We start from the raw sequence: 23,159 nt of genomic DNA, 5'->3' as shown, positions 1-23,159 counted from the left end.
ATTTTGAAGTGGCTGTAAAACACTGGAAACATGAGCCACAATGCATTATAGAAAATGATGAAGTTTATATCACATGGGATCACCCATTACCTACAGTCCAAAAAATAGATGTGAGGAAAACCAGATATAGTAGTCCATGAAAAGAGAACAAAAGAAGTATTGATCATTGAAATTGCTATACCCAGTGACTATAGTTTCTTATGTACAGAGAGACACAAAGCCAATAAATACCAGGATTTACAAGCAGAAATGAAGGCAATGTGGAAGAAAGATACTCAGACAGTTCCACTAGTAGTAGGAACAACAGGTCTTTTAAAAAAGAATTTACAGTCATACTTAGATATATTACTAATACATGTAACTCTGTATAAATTGCAGAAGGAATCAGTTCTGGGCACATTGCAGGTGCTGCAAAGAGCAATTCTGGCTAACATCAAAGATTGAAACAATACTAATTTCATGAACTTTAATCATACTTTGACTTAGGAATGGAGTCCATTACTATCATCGTATTAGAAACCCAAAAGACTTGGATACATTAAAAAAGGGAGCTACCATCTTAGAAAGACCACCATGATTATGCAGCTAATTGAGTCTTAGGATGTGGTGGTGATTGCTCCTGCTTTGGTATCGTCACAAGTGGACTGCTGTAATGTCATATACCTGAGCTTACTAACACAGAAAATTTAGCTATCTAGTTGTTAACTGAAGTACCTCAGTTCCTCTGACATTACTCTGGTCATTTGGAATCGTCAGTGGCCTTACACAGTTTGGGTTCCTCTTATCTAAATGTGATGCTGGTCCCATGTCAGACATTTTGATCTATCCATTCAGCCATTCTGAATATATTAGTAGTTCCTGTGGTCTTGCCTGAAGCCTCTGGCATTTATTCTTTGACATACCCTGAGCTCTATCTTTGAAATTTGCTACTTCACTGTCTTTGAGGATCTAGAAATGTGCCTGACATTAACAGATTTCTTACACCATATTTTTTTACTTGGTCTGTTTTAACTGAGGTAATACTTTTTTTTTCTGCCTATGACAAGTCATTTTATTTATTCCCAATTTATTACTGTTGTATTATTTCCTGTATTTAATCTGCACTGGCAAAACTGTTTAGTTTTTGTCTGCTGTGTTTATAATTTGCTTGTACTTTGCTTAGTTTCTCTTACACACATTAATACATTTGATTTTGATAAGTACAAATACAGAATGCACATAAATAAATATGTTAAAATATGAAACAGCTGAAGCATGCATGCATGTGTAGGGCATATCTCCTAGTACAGAACCACTGAAAGATGTTAAATGTCAACATTATACTATACAGTCTTCCAGTACAATATATGAAAGCTTTTTTTTCTAATTTGTATTAGCTGAGAAACAGGTTTGATTTTTTTCTTTCCAGTATAAGTTATCTGGTAATGCTGAGGTGCTGGAAGTACATGTTAGGTGGCCAGATAATATGAAGTAGGTGAGAGATATGTACTGTATATCAATTCTTCAATAAGTTGTAGTCATTAAGAAAGCTACGTAGATAACCTGGCTTCATGGCATAGAGGTATAAAGCCCTGACTATGATCCAAATGATCTGAGTTCAAATAATAGCTTGGACACTGGATGGGCTGGGCAAGGGAGGACAGCAGTGAGAAGCCAATGTCAGTTCTCATACTTGGGGGAGGGAGTGGTGGTTTCTGGTTTGATGTGCTGTCTACCATACAAGGGAAGTTTGCAGGCACTGAAACCATATGATCAGGAATGTGAATGTAGTACTACTGTCTGGTATTAGTAGCACTAACTGCATATGTGTGGGAATATTCATGTTTGGAAAGAGTATAATATGTGCACTTATGTCAGCATAACCAACATAGGGGTAGGGTTAAAAACAGAAGAGACATCCTCTTCATATATGTTATGGCTTTCTTGCAGGACGTTGTATGGGGGAGAGGTAGCAGTGTGGAGAAACAAGAGTGGGCTTTAAAGCTGCAGGGGAGGGTCAATGGTGATATCAGCTCTCTTTTGCAGGCCTTTGAACTGTTAGTTGTATTGCCCAGTGAAGAGTGACTGGTGAATCACTCTGTTGGCTTATGACATCTGTAAAGACAATACAGCTATCTGTGGTCAGCAATTGCCAGAGTCAGTAACACTGATAGGCACTGAATGGGTCCATGACTGACTCAAGGTAGGTTGATGATCAGCAGATAGGGAGTCAAGCATGCATACAAAAAAAAGAAAGATACACAAATGGATCCTTTAGCATACAAAGTAATTAAAGCTAATGGATTTGTCAAGTAGTTTTCTCATGTACAGCACTTGGAAGGTTGCATATGTAATGCTTTGTGTCTATTTCTCATTTCTCAGGTGAACACATTCCAGGCTGTCCTGATTTCTGATGGAATCTCTGCTTTTGCTATGTTTAACTATGGAGATATTAACTGGACCACTGGAACAGCAAGTGGTGGAGATCCTCTGACTGGCCTTGGTGGAGTTGCTGCACAGGTAAGCTGCTACTGAATGTCCTTCTAATAACTGCATCTGTGTTTCCTATGCAATAGCTTTATTCTTTTAGAATGTGCCTTTCTGTGTTTCGTTGTTTCAATGGGATCTAAGATGTTGGAAACTTCATTCACCTACCTTACTGTTTTTGTCCAGTTGCCATACTGTCTACAATGACCATCTCAGCACGGTTTAGTGTACTGCAGCATACATTAAGAAGTACAATACAATGCTGTACAATACACTGCAGTTCTGTATAATGCAATTAAGGGTAATTCACTGTAATGCTGTGCTTTTCAGCAGGGTCAACACAATGCTATCTTCTCATATTACAATGAGCATTTAAACTGTTTGTATGGAACATCAGAGTTTATAGAGATAGATAGCATCATACTGTTTAAAACAGTCCAGACAGATTGGGGAAAGAGTTGCTTCACACTTATATAGATAGATACACGTTTATATGTCAGAGAACTTAAGATAATAGCATATCAAGTCTGCAAGACTGTTTTAGTTAGCACCCAGAAGCATGATGCATCTCTTCCATTCCCTTTTAGATGTCTCCTTAGCCTTTTCTACCTATCCACCACTTATGATAAAAATGCTTCATCATATACAAAGTAAACTAAAATTCCATTCCTTTAGTTATGAGTCATGTCTCCTCCTCTTTCCTGTTCTGTCCTTCCGTCCTCAACTTCTCAATTTCTCCAGTGACTACTTTATGGGCTCAGATCACAACTTCAGTTTATAGACTCAGATGTATTCAATTTCACTTCCAGTCTCAAGTGAATATAACCCAGGCTGCTGAGGTGATCTTTATGTGTTGCTTATTTTAGTCCCACTAAATATCCTTATCATCTTCCTTTGAACGTTTATTATTCCATTCTTCCTTTCCTTAACAGCCTTCAAACAATGACACACTGTACTATAGTTTCTGTCTTAGCAGTACCTGCTATAGTAACGCAGTACCCTCTTTTGACTTGATTCTGTCCATCTTACTACACAGCCCAGCATCCTATGAACTCTAGCCACTGCTCTCTCTTGAACTGTCACTAGCAGTTTATGCTCACAGTACTTATCCCTCCACTGTCCTTTTCTGGTTCTTATTGTTGTAATGCAACCCATTCTACCTCATACTTTATCCAGGAAAGACATTCCCCAGGTGTAGCTACCTGCACTTACCTGTGCTGAACTTCAACTGACACCTTTCTAACCAAGCTGCTAACCTGCCTAGGTCAGACCAGATGCTCCTCATCCCATCTTCCACTGTCATCTCTTTGATATTGTCCACAGAGTTGTTTAGCCAGTCTCCTATACCCAGCATACCTCTCAAGTGTACCAGATTACGAGGAACATTCCTCATTTAGGGTCTTAAAACATTCATGTTCCTCGAAGTTCTACATTGAAAGGGTCTGACACACATTCAGTGTTAGCAGTTTTTTAACTGATATCCATGGTAAATAAAATGGAATCATATTAATTCATTAAAATAAACTGTTATATAATTAAAAACATCAAACTTCCTAGATGAAGTTGTTAGTAAGCTGTTAAGAGTGTTCCACATTTTGCCCATTTGATCCACATTATGAAAGGTGGTGTTCCTTATTTTGGAGACGGAAAGATGAGTGCTAAGATACCCAGAATTACATCTCTGAAATGTATACATTGAGTACAGTAGTTCCCAAAACTAGCATCTGTACACTTCATCTGATACTGTCCTATCCTCTGATTCTCATGTACTGTTACATCATTGTTCTGCGCTTCCACATTGCATCCTAAACTTTCCTATCAGTCTGTGATGTAGTTCTGAGTGTAAAGACTTTCTGAAATCCAAGGAAATCCTGTTCATGGTTCAGATCCTAAATGAATTCTTTGTATCAGTCATCATCAAACAAAAAGGGGCAGGGTGCTGTCATGGGAGGGGTCATCTGAATATAGTGTGAGAGAGAAGGGTGACAAGGAATAGAAAAAGGTGAAAAGGGAAAATTGTACCTGCAGAAAGGCAAGCTGCTATGCTTAGATGGGCTCCCAAGAGCTACAGAATTTGGCGGAACTGTTGTCAAAACCACTTGATGAATTTTTATTATAGCACTGGTGACAGGGAATTGAAATACTACAGTGGTGCCATTACACAAATTAAGTGATCTAGGCAGCAAAAGGATAGTTATTATTTGTTCTGCAGTTTGGAAACTCAATGAAAATTTTCACAAGTGGTAGTCTGGTGAGGTCCTTGGAAGACAGTGAACATTGGTTCCCATTCAAACAACCCTCCTTCAGTTCTTGGACCGGCTAATGAGTGGTGTAAATGTTTTATGAATTTTAGCAAAGGGTTTGACTCATTCCATGGAGAAGGGTGTGAGGAGATTCCAGGATTGTGACATAGGTAAAAATATGGTTGACCTGGAGAGCAATTCATTGTTAAATATCAATGTCATGACCTTCTGCATAACCTGTTTTGCTGGAAACAGAGATGTAGATTTTATACCTTTAGCCACAAAGGTATTTTAATATTTGTGAAAGTTTTTGTTTTTACCACTTTGAATGAAAAGTCTCCCTACACAGAGAAAGTGAACTTGAGTGTGTATAGTAAGTCAGACCACGTGATACACATACAATAAGTCTGAGTGTAGATAGAATGCTATTTTTTGAACAGAAACAGAGACATATATTACATCTCAGGTCTGTTTGAAATGAATCTGGACAGACTGATATATTTCATTCCCAGGATGCATTCCCAGGTGCTTGTGTTTCTTATAGTCTGTTATGTTTGTAGATAGCCCCCCCACACACACACACCAAGAAATAAAAAAGAAAATAACATGAAACAAATATTTTTCTTGTTTTTTTCTTATTCATATTCTTTTGCAACACTTCAGACTCTTTTTTTCAGAATCAAACTTAAGTATTATTTTAGTGTATCAGAAAGACTTGAGATAAAATGCAGTAGAGAAGCACATTCTGGAATGCACAGCACAGAGCATCATTTCCAATTCTTTTCATCTGGAATGTTTGATGAATGGTAGCTTCTTGGTTACTAAAGGGTAAGGACCTACTGTCTTTTTAATTTGTAATAATAATGTCAACTCTTTGAGTGGTAACAACAGACTTGATTGATTAGTTTAAGCATGGGGGCATCAGTTTGGATTCAGGAACTTTTAGTTTTAGCAGTTGTTCCACTCCTATTGTAATACACTGCACTCTTGCCTTGTGAGACAAGGTTGCCGTATGGGTCTCTTTGATCTTCAATGACAATTTTGCTTAGGGCAAAATTATCACAGTTCATTATGAATTCAACCATTCATCTTTAATGTTAACCTAAGTAGATATCCCAGCCACCACAATGTACAAGAAGCAGTATCTGCCACTCCCTACCACGCTAGCCACATTGTTTTGAACAGGTACTTCAACTACCTCCTTGACCTTTGCACCATCAATGGAATTTTTTAGCCTGAAATTAAATACTCTTCACTTGTAATGATGACCCTTTGTAATTTGCCTGCAGCCTCTAGAATAACTTTGGACCCCTCAATATGTGTTTTTTATAGGTAAATACGACATCAGTTATCTAAGTTATGGCTTTTGCAGTAGGCACAGATTACTGAATCTAACTTAAGAACCTATTTTTGGCTCATTCCTATAACAGATTTAAGAAAATAGGTGTTTCTGAGGGTTGCATTTGATATACTGCTGGTCTTTACTTTCTATTTCTCTAATAGTATCTTTTAATTAATACGCCAACTAGTCTGTCATACAGACATTAGATTTGACTCATATCTCAGACACTTTGTGTCCAAGATTGTGGTTAAGTGGGATGGTAGTGATGCCTTTAATATCACTATTTAAATACCGTTTCTGGTTCTATATCTGTGTGTATGTGTGTGTGTGTGTGTGTGTGTGTGTGTGTGTGTGTGTGTGTGTGTGTGTGTGTGTGTGTGTGTGTGTGTGTGTGTGTGTATGTGTGTGTGTTGGGCTCCATTTATAAACTCAAATGCCCTAAATACTAACACACAAAAGCTCGACCTGAAAAGGTTGAGCCATACAAAGAAAAGAAAAAGAAAATTAAAACAACATGTTCTATCCTCCCATAGTTCTTGCTAATTATATGTACCAACTTCAAAATCCTACCACAGTGGGGAAAGGGCAAAATACCCAGTGTCTGATCTACTCCGATATTGGGCAACTGCTAAGACAGCTGATCGACATATTGTATTTGCAGATCACCCTTTTCAGGTCGATTTTTTGTGTGTTGATATTTCAGGCATTTAACTTTATGAATGGAACCCTTATGCTACCTTTTCATTCCCCAAGCTTCAGCTACAGATATAACTTCAAAGGTTACTCAGTCATTTGATAGACCTTCTTATCTGTATAAGAGGATAGGTTGTTGTGGCACCACCCTAGATTACTCTTACATAACTGACAATGATTTCTGCTTCCTTTATGGTACCAGAAGCTCTGACAGTCTATTGATTTTGACTTCCTTTATCTGAACCTCCAGTACAAAAAGGAATGTCTGAACTTGAAGCCCCCCTTTCCTTTGCTGATCATATTAACTTCTTGTCTTCACATACCACATCAAATGCAATGTCTCTCACCCTGACTTGCTCTGTGAATTAGCCTCTTTCTCCCTTTATCATCCTTTCCTATTGTACTCAGATCATTGGATTTCATCTCATCTTGTATCTTGTTTTGTAGCTTGTCTCATCTCATATTTCAGCTTTTCTCCTCTCTACCCATTTATGCCTCTGCCAGGACTCACCCATTTCCAGCTTTCTGTTATCAGCCCTTAGTTTTGCCATATCCTGCAGTCTTTCCTATAAAATGTTACAGTGAGGATGGATGCAGATTTCTTTCTTTTGTGTCTCAGAAATAATTATATACTCATGTTTTACAATCTGTTTATTTACTGTACCATAGAAATTAATGTTTTATGTACTTTAAACAGCATTTGTAATTCTATTTTCTCTGTACAAGTCCAATCACCATACTTCGTATCAAAGCTGTACACTGTAATATTTTGCCTCTACGTTATAAATTTAGTAACTCAGAAATATTCTTATCTAAGCATCATATCTGATTTTTATGGGTCTCTGTTAGAACAATAAAACATTTTTCCTTGACTCCCCAAAGAAAACCTTTATGTTATAATGTGAATAGTGGCATAGATGTTTTGCCTATAGGAGAGTAAATAATGTATTTTGCATTTCTTGTTTGTTCCAGTCTGGATTTAATGGTGGGAACTTCACAAATTATTTTAGCATCCCAGGTTCCAGAACTTCCGAAGTGGTCAACATTGAGCTGACAAGTAATGTAAATCTGCCAGGCAGATGGATTTTTCGAACAGATGGGAAAGCAATTGATCCAGCTAATGGCTGCAGCCACAAAGGTATGAAATGCTGGTTTTGTGTTACAGAAATCCTTTGTACCAACCACATGATTCAATCAGAATATTATCTATTCACTGAAGGCAATGCATCTGCTACATTGGATTACTATCTGCAAAGTTTGCAGAGTTTTATTTATATATATATATATATATATATATATATATATATATATATATACATGTGTGTTTTATTCCTAGTGTCCATTTATGTTATTATATTGGTAGTTAACACACAGGATTAGTTGTGTGACTACTGCTGCATTTTATCATCGTGTATGATTTGATTTCCTTCGACCCCATTTGACTACTGTGTGACTTTCACTTAACCAAACAGTGCTTCTAGGTTGCTTCTGGAAAGATGCAGTTGTGTCTAGTGAGTTTACTTTATGTGTTAAAATAAATAAAAGTATAAAGTAATGTTGCTCTGTTTGTTGAAAATGTTTTGAATTAGATGCCTCACTGACTTTGCTGCATTATAAGGCCAAACTATATCTTTCTCAAATGATCTCTTGGCTACAGTGTAGGAGAGAAATCCCCTGTCCTGAATACTGGTGAAGCTCTGGTTCCATTTTAAAATACAAAGTGACACAGATGCCAGCCTTATTTTGTAGATGCTCTGTTAACTATAGAATGTACCTCAGTAGTTAGCCTTTAACTACCACAAAAATGCCACAATGATGATGTAGATAAAAATCAGGCAGCAACTGAATGTGCAAAAAAAACAAAATAAAGACTATAAGATGAAAGACTAGATGAGAAGGCAAGAAATGTGGAAAAAGCATAAATATAGTTGCAAGTATAGAAAACTTCTAGAAGAATCTCATGTTGATCAGGAACAAACACAGAAAAGGTTAAGAAGAGGCGAATTTAAACAAAGAGATGAAAGGTTAATATTGGCAGCCCAAGATAGTGGGCTACGTACATGCTGATTTGCAAAGTCCATTGAACATGTGGGAGAAACAGACAAATGTAGGTTTTGTAAAACCAAATTAGAAACAGTCGCACACCTCATTGCTGTTTGTGACATACTAATGGCAGAAAGACTGTATACTGAAAAGCGTAATAATGTGGCAAGATTGTTGCACTGGGGATTGCGCAAACATTATGGTACTGAAGTGGCTGAAAAACGGTGGAAACATGAGCCACAAAGCATCATAGAAAATGATGAAGTTTATATCACATGGGATCTCCCATTACCAACAGCTCAAAAGACAGATGCTAGAAAACCAGATATAGTGGTCCAAGAAAAGAAGACAAAAGTAACACTGATCATTGAAATTGCTACACCCAGTGACTACAGTGTCTTGCGTACAAAGAGATACAAAGTCATGAAATAACAGGATCTGCAGGCAGAAGTGAGAGCATTGTGAAAGAAAGCTACCCAGACAGTTCCAACAGTAGTAGGAGCAATGGGTCTTATAAAAAAGAATCTACAATTGTATCTAGATATGTTACCAATCCATGTAACCCTGTACGAATTGCAGAAGGAGTCATTAATGGGCACATTGTGGGTGCTGCAAAGAGCACTTTTGGCTGACATCAAAGACTGAAACAATACTAATTTAATGAACTTTAATCGTACTTTGACTTAAGAATAGGGTCCATTCCCATCATGATATTACAAACCCAAAAGATTTGGAGAAATTAAAAAAGAATGAAGGTTTTTAACATTACTCACACTTTCTTCTATTAATGAGCAGTTTTCAGTAGTTGCAATATCACAGCATACTAGACCTTTCAATAGCTGTTTGTAGTTAAAGTATAGAGCTATACAAAATTTATAATTCATTTAATCACTCACCCTTACCTTAATGACTGTGAACTCACAACTACAGAGTGTGGTTTTGAATTATTTTAATCATTGGTCAGTAATTTTTATGTATAACACTGGAAACCTTGTACTGATTTTGGATGAAGTAACTACAGAGCAGGGTGTGTGTGTATGTGTGTGTCTGCGTGTGTGCGCATGTGTGTTTGTGCATGGGAGTATGTTTGTGTGTGTGTGGTGCATCAGTGTGTTGAGTAAGTCTTATAAATTATGTAAATAGAAAAGATGATAGATCTCCTCAGATGCACCCATAGAAGCACGCCTTTTGTCATGGTTTGTCCTACTTTACAAAGAACATATTCTTCTCCTTGTCCATAACTGCTGCACCCTCCCCACTACAAATACCATGCCAGCACAATGAAAGCAGGCCATAGTGAAACATTTCCTAAAACATACCAAATCAGGGAATGCAAAAGACTTTAGACCAATATGCATACTGTCCACTATAAGAAAAATCTTTGAAAAGCTAGTATTTACTCACCTCACTCAGTATATAAAAATGTAGCATTCTCTCACTACATCAGTGTGGATGTTGGTTCAGAAGGAACACTATGGCAGCCCTTTACACTCTAACCAATGACATAATTCAAAAAAGGATAAATATCGATTTGATTGGTCAGTTTTCATTTGTTTTACAAAGCATTTAACCAAGCAGATCATGAACATTTCCTCATCTCTCTGATTAGAGCAGGAGCAAGCCCAGATACCATCCTATGGTTCAAATACTTCCTAATCAACAGATATTTTTAGAGTGCAGATTGGGTCCACCCACAAACCAAAAGGGGGTTAGCATATCCCCTTTATTATTTTCCATGTTTGTCATCAAACTCTGAAAAGACCTCCTGCAAATCCCAATTATTCTGTATGATGATGATTTGGTAATATAAAAGGCCAATGCCTTTACCGCACCATCAGAAAGGAGCTATCCCTCTCAACTCTCTAGTTAGCTTCTACAAAACAAACATATTTTAAATACTAAGAAAACTGAAGCTATCATTTTGGTAAAACACAAAAGGTTTCACTTGTTCCTCAACACTGGGCTGCATGTTGCAACAAACAAACAAGATCTTGGACTACCTCATACTTCAAATATCTAAGTGTTTAGTTAGATCAAACTCTCAACTTCCAGTACAACGTGAATTCAATCAGAAATAAACAAATTACTATTTTGGGCTGAAAAAAGGATACGCATCTCTTCCCTGGTCAGTTTTCGTTGATCTTACCAAAGCATTTGACCTAGTAGATCATGAACTTTTGCTCATCTCTCTCATTAGAGCAGGAGCAATTCTGTATATATTGATATGGTAATATAAAGGGCCAATGGCTTTCACTCCACCATCAGAAAGGAGCTATCCCTCTCAACTCTCCAGTTAGCTTCTACAAAACAAACATATTTTTTTAGAAAACTGAAGCTATAATTTTGCTAAACTACAAGATCTTTCACTTATTCCTCAATACTGGGTTGTATGTTGCAACAAATAAGATCTTGTTAAGACTACATCATACTTTAAATAACTAGGTGTTTGGTTAGATCAAATTCCCAACTTCTAGTGAAATGTGAATTAAATTAAATCAGAAATAGACAAATTACTATGTTGGGCTGAAAATGTTCTCACTTCCTCTCTGTCTTGAAGGAAAAATGGACATAAATAAAAAGGCCCTAATCACCCAGCTTGACTACTTCCTGTCTACTGTAGCCACTGCATCCACAAATAACCTATCATCACTGTAGGCCGCAACCAACAGTATTTGCAGATACTATATCATCCTGGCCCCTGAAAGGGAACAGCACTGCACAATCCTAGCTAAAAAGAATTCCAGGCTCTGACCACCACGGCTAAACACCACACGTAGATTTATTGATGTAAAAAATAAAAAGGTTAGCACTTTCGTGGCAACAAAATACAGCTTCTTCAGACCATTACAAAACCTAGTAAACCATCTTCTTATATAGAACTTCAAAAAGGCAATTAACCAGCCCATGTTTCTAGTCATTAACTGAACATCCAATCAGATGCAATCAAAAGACAAGATCTTTTACATATTTTATTGTTTCTAGAATCAGATCAACAGCCAATAAAAATATAGGAATTCATTCATACACCAATATAATTCAATGTTGTCATAAATATGCAATAACAATATGTCTAAGGCAGAAATGAACTAACAACCAATAAACAATCGGTGTTCTCATCAAAGTCCAATAGCAAAACAGCTATTGCTACTTCATTTAAATATACACCCTTTTATGCAATGTACTACAATCAAGTCAAAAGATCACATTGAGAATTGGCACAATGGGTAATGTGTTAGCCCCACAGACACAAGGTAACGGCTAATGCTTCAGCCCCACAGAAACAAGATAATGGTTAATGCTTCAACCCCACAGATACAAGGTTGATTGCATGAGTAGGAATTTAATCTACTTGACTAGTTGTACTAGATGTACCACCTACTATGTAGGTAAAACTAATAGAACCTTTAAGGAGAGGATCCTGGAACAGATAGGGGACATTAGAAACAAGAGAAAACTCCAGTACATTTGCATAATATGTATAGACTTGAACTGATAAAAAAGCGAAAGTGCTAATCTTTTTATTTATTGCATCAATAAATCTACGTGTAGTATTTACCCATGGTAGTCGGAGCCTGGAATTATTTTTCTCTGTTTGTTTGTGAGTGCATTCGACCTTTGCCTGATCTGCAACTTTGTGGCCTTCAATTCTAGCTAAAGCAAACTGGCAATAAACCAGAGGCATACATTGCTAGTAGAAACCTATAAAAGAACAAACTTAGACACTTTTCCCTTTTGACAGAAGGCTTACAAAATGGACCCCTGCCTATAACCTGAGATCCTTTTCCTCATTTACCTCATCTTTAATAATGCCTCAAAACAAATTTCACAGCATTGACCATGTTGCCATATCACCACCCCCCTTCATATGGAAATCATTACCAGCAAACTGAGATCAATTTCCTCCTTCCACAAGTTCTTCAAGTAACTCAGAAAATGTATCTTGCAAGAAGCCACCTATAAATACTTTAGAAAGAGAAATGTCTCATAATTTAGACATATTTATGGTAGTTATTCTCCTTACACCTTTCCCTGTAGATATTTCACCACTTAAATGTTTTGCTGACTGGTTAGCCAGAAACAAGTTTACCTCCTTACTTTGCAATGCCTTAGTATTCTTCACCCACTAAATAAAACTTCTAAATAATGCATCTCCTCATTATATGTATTGCCTTTGTTTAATTTCTACTTCACTTCAATCTGCATGTGTACCTACTGTAAATAATCTGTTAAATTAGTTATTTATCCCCAAAACTTTACAAGGATTATTAATATTATTTAGACAATGTGTATTTACTTCTCTTTGTAATTCTTATTTAATTTTTTTAGTTTACACAGTAAACAAATGTTTACATTTACATTTGTCTGTAGTTGTTGTTTTAGCAATTATATATATATATATATATATATATATATATATATTTTTTTTTTTTATATTCTTGCTTTACCCCAGTATGAATCTGAAAATGGTCCATCTGGATTAACATTCTACCACAGTTAATAAATGAAAGCAAACAAACAAGGAAACACACAAATAAACACATAAACATATAAATAAAAGTACATAGAAAACTAAATAAATGTTTAATGTTATCCTCTAAAAGGTATGTTGCCAATGTACTGCTGATTATACCAATAATGTTTATATAGTGGAGAACATCTTTTTCTGTAGTATATTTTTATAATGCCTTCCACTCCTATAGGTATAGAGAAACTAGTGGGAGAGTGTTCATCTACATTTGTAACAATCCCAACACATCATTAGTCAACATGTACTATGCAGAAGAGATAATAGGAACTCTCATGACCATCAACACTATAAGTTGCTATATAACTGGCCCTTATAGAACTTTCTCCATGTTACCTAAAAGCACAAAGAATGCCTTACTAGTCTAGAAATTATCAAACAAAAATAACACAATTAATACATGGGTAACGTATAAACTTTAAAACTGGCTGAAAGAAGTACACAACCAATAACAAAGATTCTCAGTGCCCACTTGACTTTGTTAATTACAACAGTCTAACACTAGTGTAAAATCCTGCTGGGGATTGAATATTTTAGATATTGCCCTTACTAATGCAGCCTCAGTGTGAATTATCCTACCATTATCCTTTCTCTTGGCAAGTCAGATCATGACACAGTATTACTGTCTGTCAAAGTAATGGCTAAACGTCTGTACAATACTTCTGTATGTAGGTGTTTCTTAAAACAGATTTTACACCAAAATAAATTATGCACGTAACATTACTGATTAGGTTCTAAATATGAATGGCCCGAATATGTTAGTCATAGGCAACTTTAGTAAACTCTCTAACATTTTAGACAGCTGTAGCTTAAATTATGTCTTCATCAGAAGTAAATGTAATAAAAGATTAAAAAAGAAGCCCAATGTTGAAATTATGTAATAAATAAGATATACAGCAAACATAAAAAGCTTTACTTAAACTATAAAATATTCATAATAAAAAACACAAGCTCAACTAAGACCAAAAAGAATTAACAAAATTATCCACTTACATTCACTAAGAGTAAATGAACTAGTAAAATATTTTACAATTATATATGGAAAATATAGTATGGAGTATGGGAATATAGTGCCCTTGAGTTATCATGACAGCACTTAACTTTTAACCACAAGACTTAGGGATATAATGCACTAGAGTCATCATGATAACAACACATGCTGTTAACCACAAGATTCCACCAATGTACTTATGAATGAATTTAGTACAGGACTGACCACTCCAGTAAGTATGACCACTGCTTCTCTGTGTCCATTGATTGACATTCCCCCACCCTCTCCAAACATAGTACTTGATCAAACTGAAGCATAGCATCAGTTCTATAGGACCAGACAATATCCCAGTAGTTTCCTTGGTGCATGTAATTTTAACTCTTTAGTCCCTTTCCAATCCTGTTAAGTAGAAGTGTCTCTAATGGCTTTATAGTAAGGATATGGTGGTAGGCCTCTTTTGTTTTCATTCACAAGGAAGAATCTACTGATAGTCCAGGGGACTATAGACCTGTCAGCCTCACTAATATCATATACAAGGTTATGGAGAGGATTATCATGAGTACAGATGAGCTTCTTCTTCTTTGGGTTTATAAAAGATAGATGATACCTACTGAACATGATTACCTTACCAAAGGAAGTCTTTGAGATCCATTCATATGGCCTGTCAAGATCTTGCCAGGGCATTTCAGACTCTTCTACACACAGAGACTATAAACAATTCTGATAAGGTTATGGTTATTAGCTGTTACTGCTGAACTGAAACTTGGCTGTGAAATAGAATTCAGTTGGTAAGAGAGGGTGTTGAACTCTCCACCCCGGTTCAAGTGTCCTTTTAAGTGCCTCAAGACAAGGTGCTGGTAGTTAACTGTTTTTTAAACACTTTTATTGAATTATCACTTGTGGCATATGTAAACATACATTTATATAAAAATAATGAAACCATATTAACAAGTTCACATTTACAAGCATTATACATCATATATATTGTTCTATACCATAGAATCAACACTACACAAATTGTTCAGTTATTGCCTTCTTTTAAATCTCATATCTCCTCCAAAACATTTTTCTGCATGTCTTGTTGCCACAGTTTCCATTTTTTTTCTATATAGTTTTCTCCAACCCTTTTCTAATGATCTCATTATTTTCTTTTATCTCTGGTACAATATTCATTACTTCAGCTATATTTATTTAGACTTTGGTTTCCATTTTCTAGTAATTTTTTTTTGGCAGCCACCAGAATTAAACTTAACAAAGATTTGCTATGCCTAGTCAATGCAGATTCTGTACCCCAGCTCAAAAAATTATTTCCTTAGTTACACTCATTTGCTTGCACAGTATTCCTGATTTACTATTTTGTAGGGAATTTTTTGAAGGCTGCCAACTTATTATACTCCAAGAACATATGCTCCTAGGTACTTCTTTCTTCTCCATTACCCCTCCAACATTTGCCATCTGAGGAAAAATTTTCTTTGAGTTTTCTTAAGGTATAAAAGTATCTATGCAAATGCTTCCAGGCAAAAATCCTAAATTTTCTAGATTTTGTTGCATATGTGGGAGCCATACATATGTCTTTCCTTTCTTTCTTTGTGAATTACATATCAAATCTCTCTTCACAATCTTTTCTGATTTCCTCCAACTGATTCCTATAGTTATTGCAATATTTTTATATGCCCTACTAATTTTCTGTCTTTTTTAACAGCAGCGTCTGTTCTAGATTCAGTTTAAACCTCAACCAGTTCAGGTCTTTCATTTAGGATTTCCCTATCCATTTCTCCTTGTTCATACTCTGATATCAATTCCTGATAGGGAAGGTAATCTCTATTCTGCTGTCCAAATGTCATCTTGGCCTCTTCCCATTCTATTACCTTTCCTTCTCTAATTATTTGTTCCCAATACCTTGGTTCCTTTGCCAGCTTCCTTCAATAAATTCTATCCCCCTCTTGTCTGTTCTCTGTGCCCCTAATTAGTCATCCCTATTGGCAGAATCCCCTTTCTCCATTCCTGTGTCAGCTTAGTTCTTATTATACTTTCTGCTACTTGATGATTGCAATACTCTGTATGACTACTGTTATTCCCCTTTAGGATCTGTGTCCAAAATCCCACTCTTTTCTGATTTCTTGAATTATTCCCCTGCTTTATCATCATCCCTTTCCATTTTGAATTGTAGCTTTCTGCTTGTGTTATGTATAAGAGCCTTAACTGTGTATCTATAAAGTATCCCTTTAAATCAGGTAATCCTAAACCTCCTTGTTTTATTGGGAGGACCAACTTATCCCACTTGACTGTTGCCCTCTTCCCCTCCCAGATAAAATCCTTCAACTCCTTATTAATTACTATCCACAATTTCTCTTCTGGATGATAAAAATATGCCTGACCTGTATAGAAAACTAAAGGGACTACACACATTTTTGCTGCTTGTAACTTGCTATTCGTATCTATAAGCAAGAGCTTTCATTTCCTCAGTTTTTGTATTATCTTTTGTTTAGTCTCTTCCCACATGTCCTTAACTGCCATATCAGAATCCTTTTTAATCCATACTACTAAATACTTCATTTTATCATGTTCCCATAAATATGAGTATTGCTGATCTAATTCATGTGTGGCTATAGCCTTTGTTTTATCTTCATTAATTTTATATCCCCTCCCCCCAAAAAAATGGAACTGTCTCGGGATGTTCAGCAGCACTGAGATGCCCTTTTCTGGTTCTATTTGGTGCAAAATAATATCATCTGCAAATAAAGCCAACTTCTCTTGAACACCATGCCAATTATATCACTGAATTTCTCAATTCCTTATTTTCTTTGCTGGTAGTTCTAAATATAATGTAGATAACAAAGGGGGAACAAGTACACCCCTGCCTGGTTCCTCTGTTCAGACACAACTTATCAGAGAGGAACCCTTTTAGTTTGATTTTTGCCTTCAGTCCCTCATATATCCTTCTAATTAACCTTATTATTGTATTAGAAAATGAAAATGCTTCCATTGCCCTACTCCTAAAATCCCAACTTACTGTGTCAAATTGTTTCTCTGTGTTAAGACCAACCAACAACAGCAGTATTTTCTTACATTATATGTCCCTCTGGATCATTGTTCTAGTCATTTTTGTCAGATGTTTGCCTGCCCTCCACAAAACCACAGTGATCCATGTTTATCAATTTTGGCAACACCTTTGCCATTCTTTTAGCCATTATAGACATAAACACTTCATATAATCATGGTTTAATTGGGCCTGCATGAAGCTGAATCTTATAGAGCTTTACCATCTTTAGGTATTATTGCCACCACAGATTTCTTCCAGGATGTTGGTGCCACCCCTCCTTTTAAAATACTGTTAAACAAAACCTTCCAGATCTTTATCACTTTTTTGCTTCCTAGTCTCCCAACTTCTGCTGGAATACCATCTATTCCTGGAGACTTTCCTGCAGGTTGGTTATACATCACTGATTTTAGCTCATCTCCTCCTATCTTAACTGTTAATTGTTGAGCCTCATCTACCGCTAAACTACGTCTTCCATAAATATTTCCATTTGAGCCATTGAGTCATTGTGCCAAAAGTTTTTCTGGTCTGAAGTTGTTATCAAAACAGCTGCATAACAGCAATCTTTTTAAACATATGCATATTAACTTGGTGCTCCCTTATTTTCTCTTCAGCACTCTGAAATTAGACTTCTTGTTCAGATTCCCCTTATTTTGTAATACTTTAACTTTTGTCAGACACCCTAAATAATTCTTAGTAATTCTTAACAAGATCTGTTTTTTCTTTTATTCCTACCCTATTTTAAACTCTACTTTCATTTTATCCCACTCACTAAATATAACTTCTTGAATAATTTCTATCTTCCCTAATAACTCCCAGATAGCTTCCAATGTTTCTTCCTTAAATTCTTCTCTTTATAACAGGTAGGAGGGGAAGCATTAGTGTTTCGTATTTACATCATTACATTGCATTTTTATCTTAGCAATTATTATCACATGATCTGAAATAGTTACTGGATGTGTGTCAAAGTTCTCAATTAAATGCAAACGTTCCGATGAAATATAATTTCTGTCTAGTCTATCCCAGTTATTATAGTTTGGGGAATAATATGTAAATTTTGTCTACTACTGAATTCATGTCTTTCATACCAAATATTTTTATAAATTTCTTCAGAAATCTTTTTTTGTTATATTTTCCATTCTAGGCCACCCAGATACATTCTCATTGCAGCAAAACAAATTCCAGTCCCCAACTGTAAGTAATATTCCTTGCTGAAAGCTGATTAATTCTCCCAATTTTTTTAAAGATCTATAATAGCAGTTATAGGTGGAATGTAAATACATGCCAGCTTAACCCTCATCCCTTTTAAATAGACTCTTGCTACCACAAATTTGCCATTATTATCCTTTTTCCTCTTCTATCACTATTTTAGCTCCTCTAGCAATTAATATAAGTACTCTTCTTTACCTTTGTTGCTCTGAATATCCATGCTGAAATCCGTTCTTTATCAAATTCACGCAATCAGTTCTTTCCATATGTGTCTGTTATAGCATTGCTGTTTGCACTCTGTATTTCTTAATAAATTTAAACATTCTTTCCTTGTCTATACCTGTGAAACCATTCACATTCTAAGATAATATGAAAAGTGTCACCATTATGGTAAGAAGGCATTATTCACACCTATTATATATGGCACCTTTTTTTAAAATGCCTATTTCCAGCTTCTGCAAAAGTGCACCCACTAATGCTTGACAGGTTAATCTTTTATACAGCTTTTCTTATAATCAACACTGGAACCTATGTCACATTTTACAAGACATTTTATTTTAATAAAAAAAATCCTCAAACAAAAAAACAGACACCCCCAGAACACTCCCATAACCTGCTAATTTGATACAAATGCACATAATTATGTACATTTTCAAATAATGAAGTTTAACCCTCCTAATAGGAACATTTGCCCCACATAGACCTTAATTAACCTGAAATTGAGGTTATCCATGCTAAGATGCATGTTATTGCATGTGCTTCTACTTACACAAATTGGTGTCTGTTCTTTTTTATCTTTATTCCCTTCTCAGATTTGAAAACAAATTGCATGCTTTCAGAAAAATATTAAATTTTATCCTTGCAGAAACCAGTGTTTTGACTTTTTTGCCATATTATCAGCTTGTTTCCATGGAAACATAAGAGAAAAAAAGTGTAGTCCTCTGATGCAGCCTGAAAGACAAGCTGAATTATTTATTACTAAAGGAAATGTTTCATTATATTCTGTGTTCTGATATTTACTTGTTTCCACTTAAACCTTATTAGATTAAGCCAAGGGTCTTAATCCAGCCATTCACATATGCAAAAGTAAGAGAAAACATATATTATGATCTGTGTAGTTTTGTACCCCATTCCCCCTCAACAACCCAAGATTACAGCATACTAATTTAAGCATGCTTTTGTTTAGCCCCTCTTCTCTTTTTGCTCTGCAATGTCTGTATTTATTAATAGCAAAAAAGTAAAAAGAAATATAAGAAAAACAACAAAAAAGCATGTGTTTACTTTACTAACTTTACATAAAAAAGAACAACTAAAAATACTTTACTATAGAACATGCAATTTATATTATGAAAAGTTTCATAGAAATACTGTTAAGAATAGAAATTGTTTTACTTTTAGTTTCCTCTTTTCTTCTTCTTTCCCTCCTCTCAGTGTCCTTCCAAACATTAATGACATGAAGTGATTAAAATGCTTTTCAGTTACTTACCTACAAGTTTAACAAAGTCAACAAAAGTCCATTCTTTCCTCTTTTTCTTATACGTCCGTATTTCACAAATCTACAACAATGCTTTGCAGTCTCATATTTATTAACTAATTTCCATGTTGCTGGTCTTCTTCCTGTTCATCTCCATCTCCCAACTCCAGATTCTTCTAGTCATCTCTTGTGCTTTTCTCTGTCTCTCAAGTATTCTCCTTTGGAACAGTGGAAAGATTTCACTGGCAAAGTCTCTCTTTGTGTTTTATTATCAGAAGAATGAAGAGCAGTGTCCCCTTCTGTTGAAAGCTCAGTTTTTGTTGGATGAACTTTTATAGTCCCTTCTTAGCCTGCTCTGCATCAAAAATGACTTTGCTCCCCCAGAAAAAATATTCTGAAGACAGCTGAATATAGCAGCTTGAATCTCACACCTGCCTCTCGACATTCCCTGATTACTGGAATAAATTTGTTTCTCTTCTGCCTGGTGTACAGTAAATAATCATTTTCCACAAATATTCTACTGTATCCAACTTTTAATACTTTTTCCTTTCGCTACAGTTTTGTCAGGATCAACTCTTGTAGGTTTGCATCTTTATTAATACAGGTCTTGGCTGATTTCTCATGGTCAAATTTGGAACATACACTTGGTGTATCCTTTCAATTAACATTTCCTGCTGTAGAATATCAGTCCAATTGGTTATTTGTGCCTTTATAAAATTAATATAGTCTGCTTCTTCTAGTTTCTCTGGTACAGAAGAAAATCTCAGATTTTCCCTAGCTGCTCTGCCATCTAATTCTACCATTTTTTGAAGCATCTCTTCTTGAGGAGTTATACTCAGCCAACCTTTTCTTCTTTCAGCCTCTGATTTTTGCAGTTTTATCAACTCATATGAATATGTTTAAAGCTTCTTCCATTTTCCCAGATTTTCATTATTTGAGTTGATATACTTCTTCAGTGATTCATTTATTTTAATCACATTTGACTTATTTCTTCTCCAAAGTGTTTGCCTTACAAACACAAGGTGCAGGGTTTGAGTCTCACAAGGGATAATTGGCTAGGCTTCAAAATGGCCCGCAAGGGCAGATAGCCTAGTACTAACCTATGAACCTATGAACCTATATTACTATAAGCCATATCTGTCACCATAGCTGGAGCCTGAACTCCTTTCTGCTGAACAACTGCAGGATTCTTCCCAGTAAGTGTTTCTTTTCATCTTTTCTAGCTGATTTTCTTTCAGGCTCTCTTAGTTTCTTCTTCTTTACTGGCATCCAGGCAATGCATTTACTAGCTAGTTGCTGAATTTAGTAAAAGTGACAAGAGTTCCTGGCCCCTGTGTTTCAGTTTCTTTTATCACACTGGGAGAGCTGAAGTTAGGCTGTTGATCAGTGTGCAGCCATTTGGAAAGCCAGTGGTAGTTAATTGTTAATCCCAGTTCTGACTTGTATTGCACAGTATTCTTTTTTCTGTTTTTACCAGCATGTTAGATTTAGGATACTATTATTGTAATACTATTATAATACATACTGACATTATTAGATTTAAGATAATGTTATTGTAACATTATTATAATAAATGATTACATTGTGAATCAGTCATTTTAAGTACTCTTTATTTTCTGCCCTTTTTGCTCTGATTGTATTCTTCTTTTTCAGTTGTTTGTGCATCCATCCTAACTCTGGTTCAGTAGATTACATTTGTTGTATCTTATTTTGTGCTTTCTTGGCCTCAGCTTCTCTGGCTAGTGAAGACATTGTGGTCTGCTTGGTACTATACATTACATTTTCCTTTGTTTTGTCTGCTAGTTTATCTTGTATGTTACACTCTATTTGTACTGTGCTTTCTGATCCAGTGGTCTTAGCAGCTTAGACAACTATTCAGGTAAACTTGTTTGAACAATCACATCTTCTTTCTACCTGTCTACAACATTGCTGTTTTATCGTTACGTAAGACACATTCTTCATACTTTGGTGTGGACATTTGCTTTGCTGTCAACATTTGGAGATTTATTACCTCAGATTATGCAGATTCTAGTATCATCAGATGGAAATCAGGGCAGTCTAGGGTGAACAAGAACAGGAGTGTGACAGGATTTTTTCTGTAAATTTACTGCATTTGACCTTGGTAAAGAATGGGGTTATTAACTATTTTGAGTATATTATGGAAACAAGAGCAAGCTGTGGGCTCTTTTTATCCACTACCATTTAGCATTACAAGGATATTTCTTCAGGTGTTCACAGACTTCATTGCTGACTCGATGTTGGAGTTTCCAGACTGGTTACTGCTAGACTGCTTCAGCATCTGGATAGACCATGCACAAATGCTGGTCTAGCTCAAGAAGTCCTCTGTAGTTTGGTTTCACTCAGATGGTTATGTCTGTTAACCTTCATCTTGAATACATTCTTGACTAAGTGTTCCAACTTGATGTGTCCACCTCAGAACTGGTGGTGGCACTGGTCTATTGCTTGCACCAGCACCTTGCTTGATTTACAGCCTAGACATCCCTCAGTCTCTGTGGAATGCAGAAATTTGAGTAGTATAACTGCTGATCACCTCACTCATGACTGTCATTAGTTCCTTATCAGTGCCAATGCTTGGTAACTAGCCAAACTACTTTCTGCCAAAACATGCTTATTATGTTATTATATCCACATTGGAGCTACTTATTCAGTCTTGTATATTTCCAGCCTATCTGACACCTTCATAAGCCCTGGTGTGATAGCAAGCTGTTTTGAGTTTAGGAGACTGGGACAAAAGCTTGAGCATGACTGGAGACATGCTGGCCTCTTTGATGTTGAACTTAAGTATGTCTAGTTTAGATTTTATGAATACTGTTAACAAAATGAGATTTCCCATTGAAAGGCAGTGATATTCTTTCTAGAGCTCTCAACTTAATTTGAATCAAGTGAACGTATACTTTCAGGTAGCTGAAGAACTGAGTAATCCAGCCTGTCTCTTCATCCATAGAGTGCTTTTTCTTTTGAAGAATGTGAGATGGCCTCTTAGCTCTTTGCAGCTGTATGCTGGCACTATTACAGGTGACTTATTTGTAAGTAAGTATGGTCTAGTTATGTCCCTGCCACCAAGTAGCAACACCTTCCAGTTCTGCCTGCAAGCCTAGTCTAGTAGCAATTT

General features: G+C 35.9%; 1 protein-coding gene across 1 annotated transcript in view; it reads left to right on the top strand.

Annotated features, from left to right (window-relative positions):
• TECTA (tectorin alpha) overlaps positions 1-23,159 on the top strand; it is a 623,032-nt gene that overhangs the window by 181,817 nt on the left and 418,056 nt on the right. Inside the window, exons 6-7 of the mRNA XM_044075148.1 lie at positions 2,362-2,499; positions 7,717-7,882. Coding sequence (XP_043931083.1) covers positions 2,362-2,499; positions 7,717-7,882 — 304 coding nt within the window. The remainder of the gene's footprint in view (positions 1-2,361; positions 2,500-7,716; positions 7,883-23,159) is intronic.

The sequence above is a fragment of the Protopterus annectens genome, chromosome 6.part0 (assembly GCF_019279795.1).
Source record: "Protopterus annectens isolate FY-2018-M chromosome 6.part0, PAN1.0, whole genome shotgun sequence".
Lineage (NCBI taxonomy): Eukaryota > Metazoa > Chordata > Ceratodontiformes > Protopteridae > Protopterus > Protopterus annectens.
Note: the sequence above shows the minus strand (reverse complement) of the source record. Positions and strands in the feature narration are given on the sequence as shown.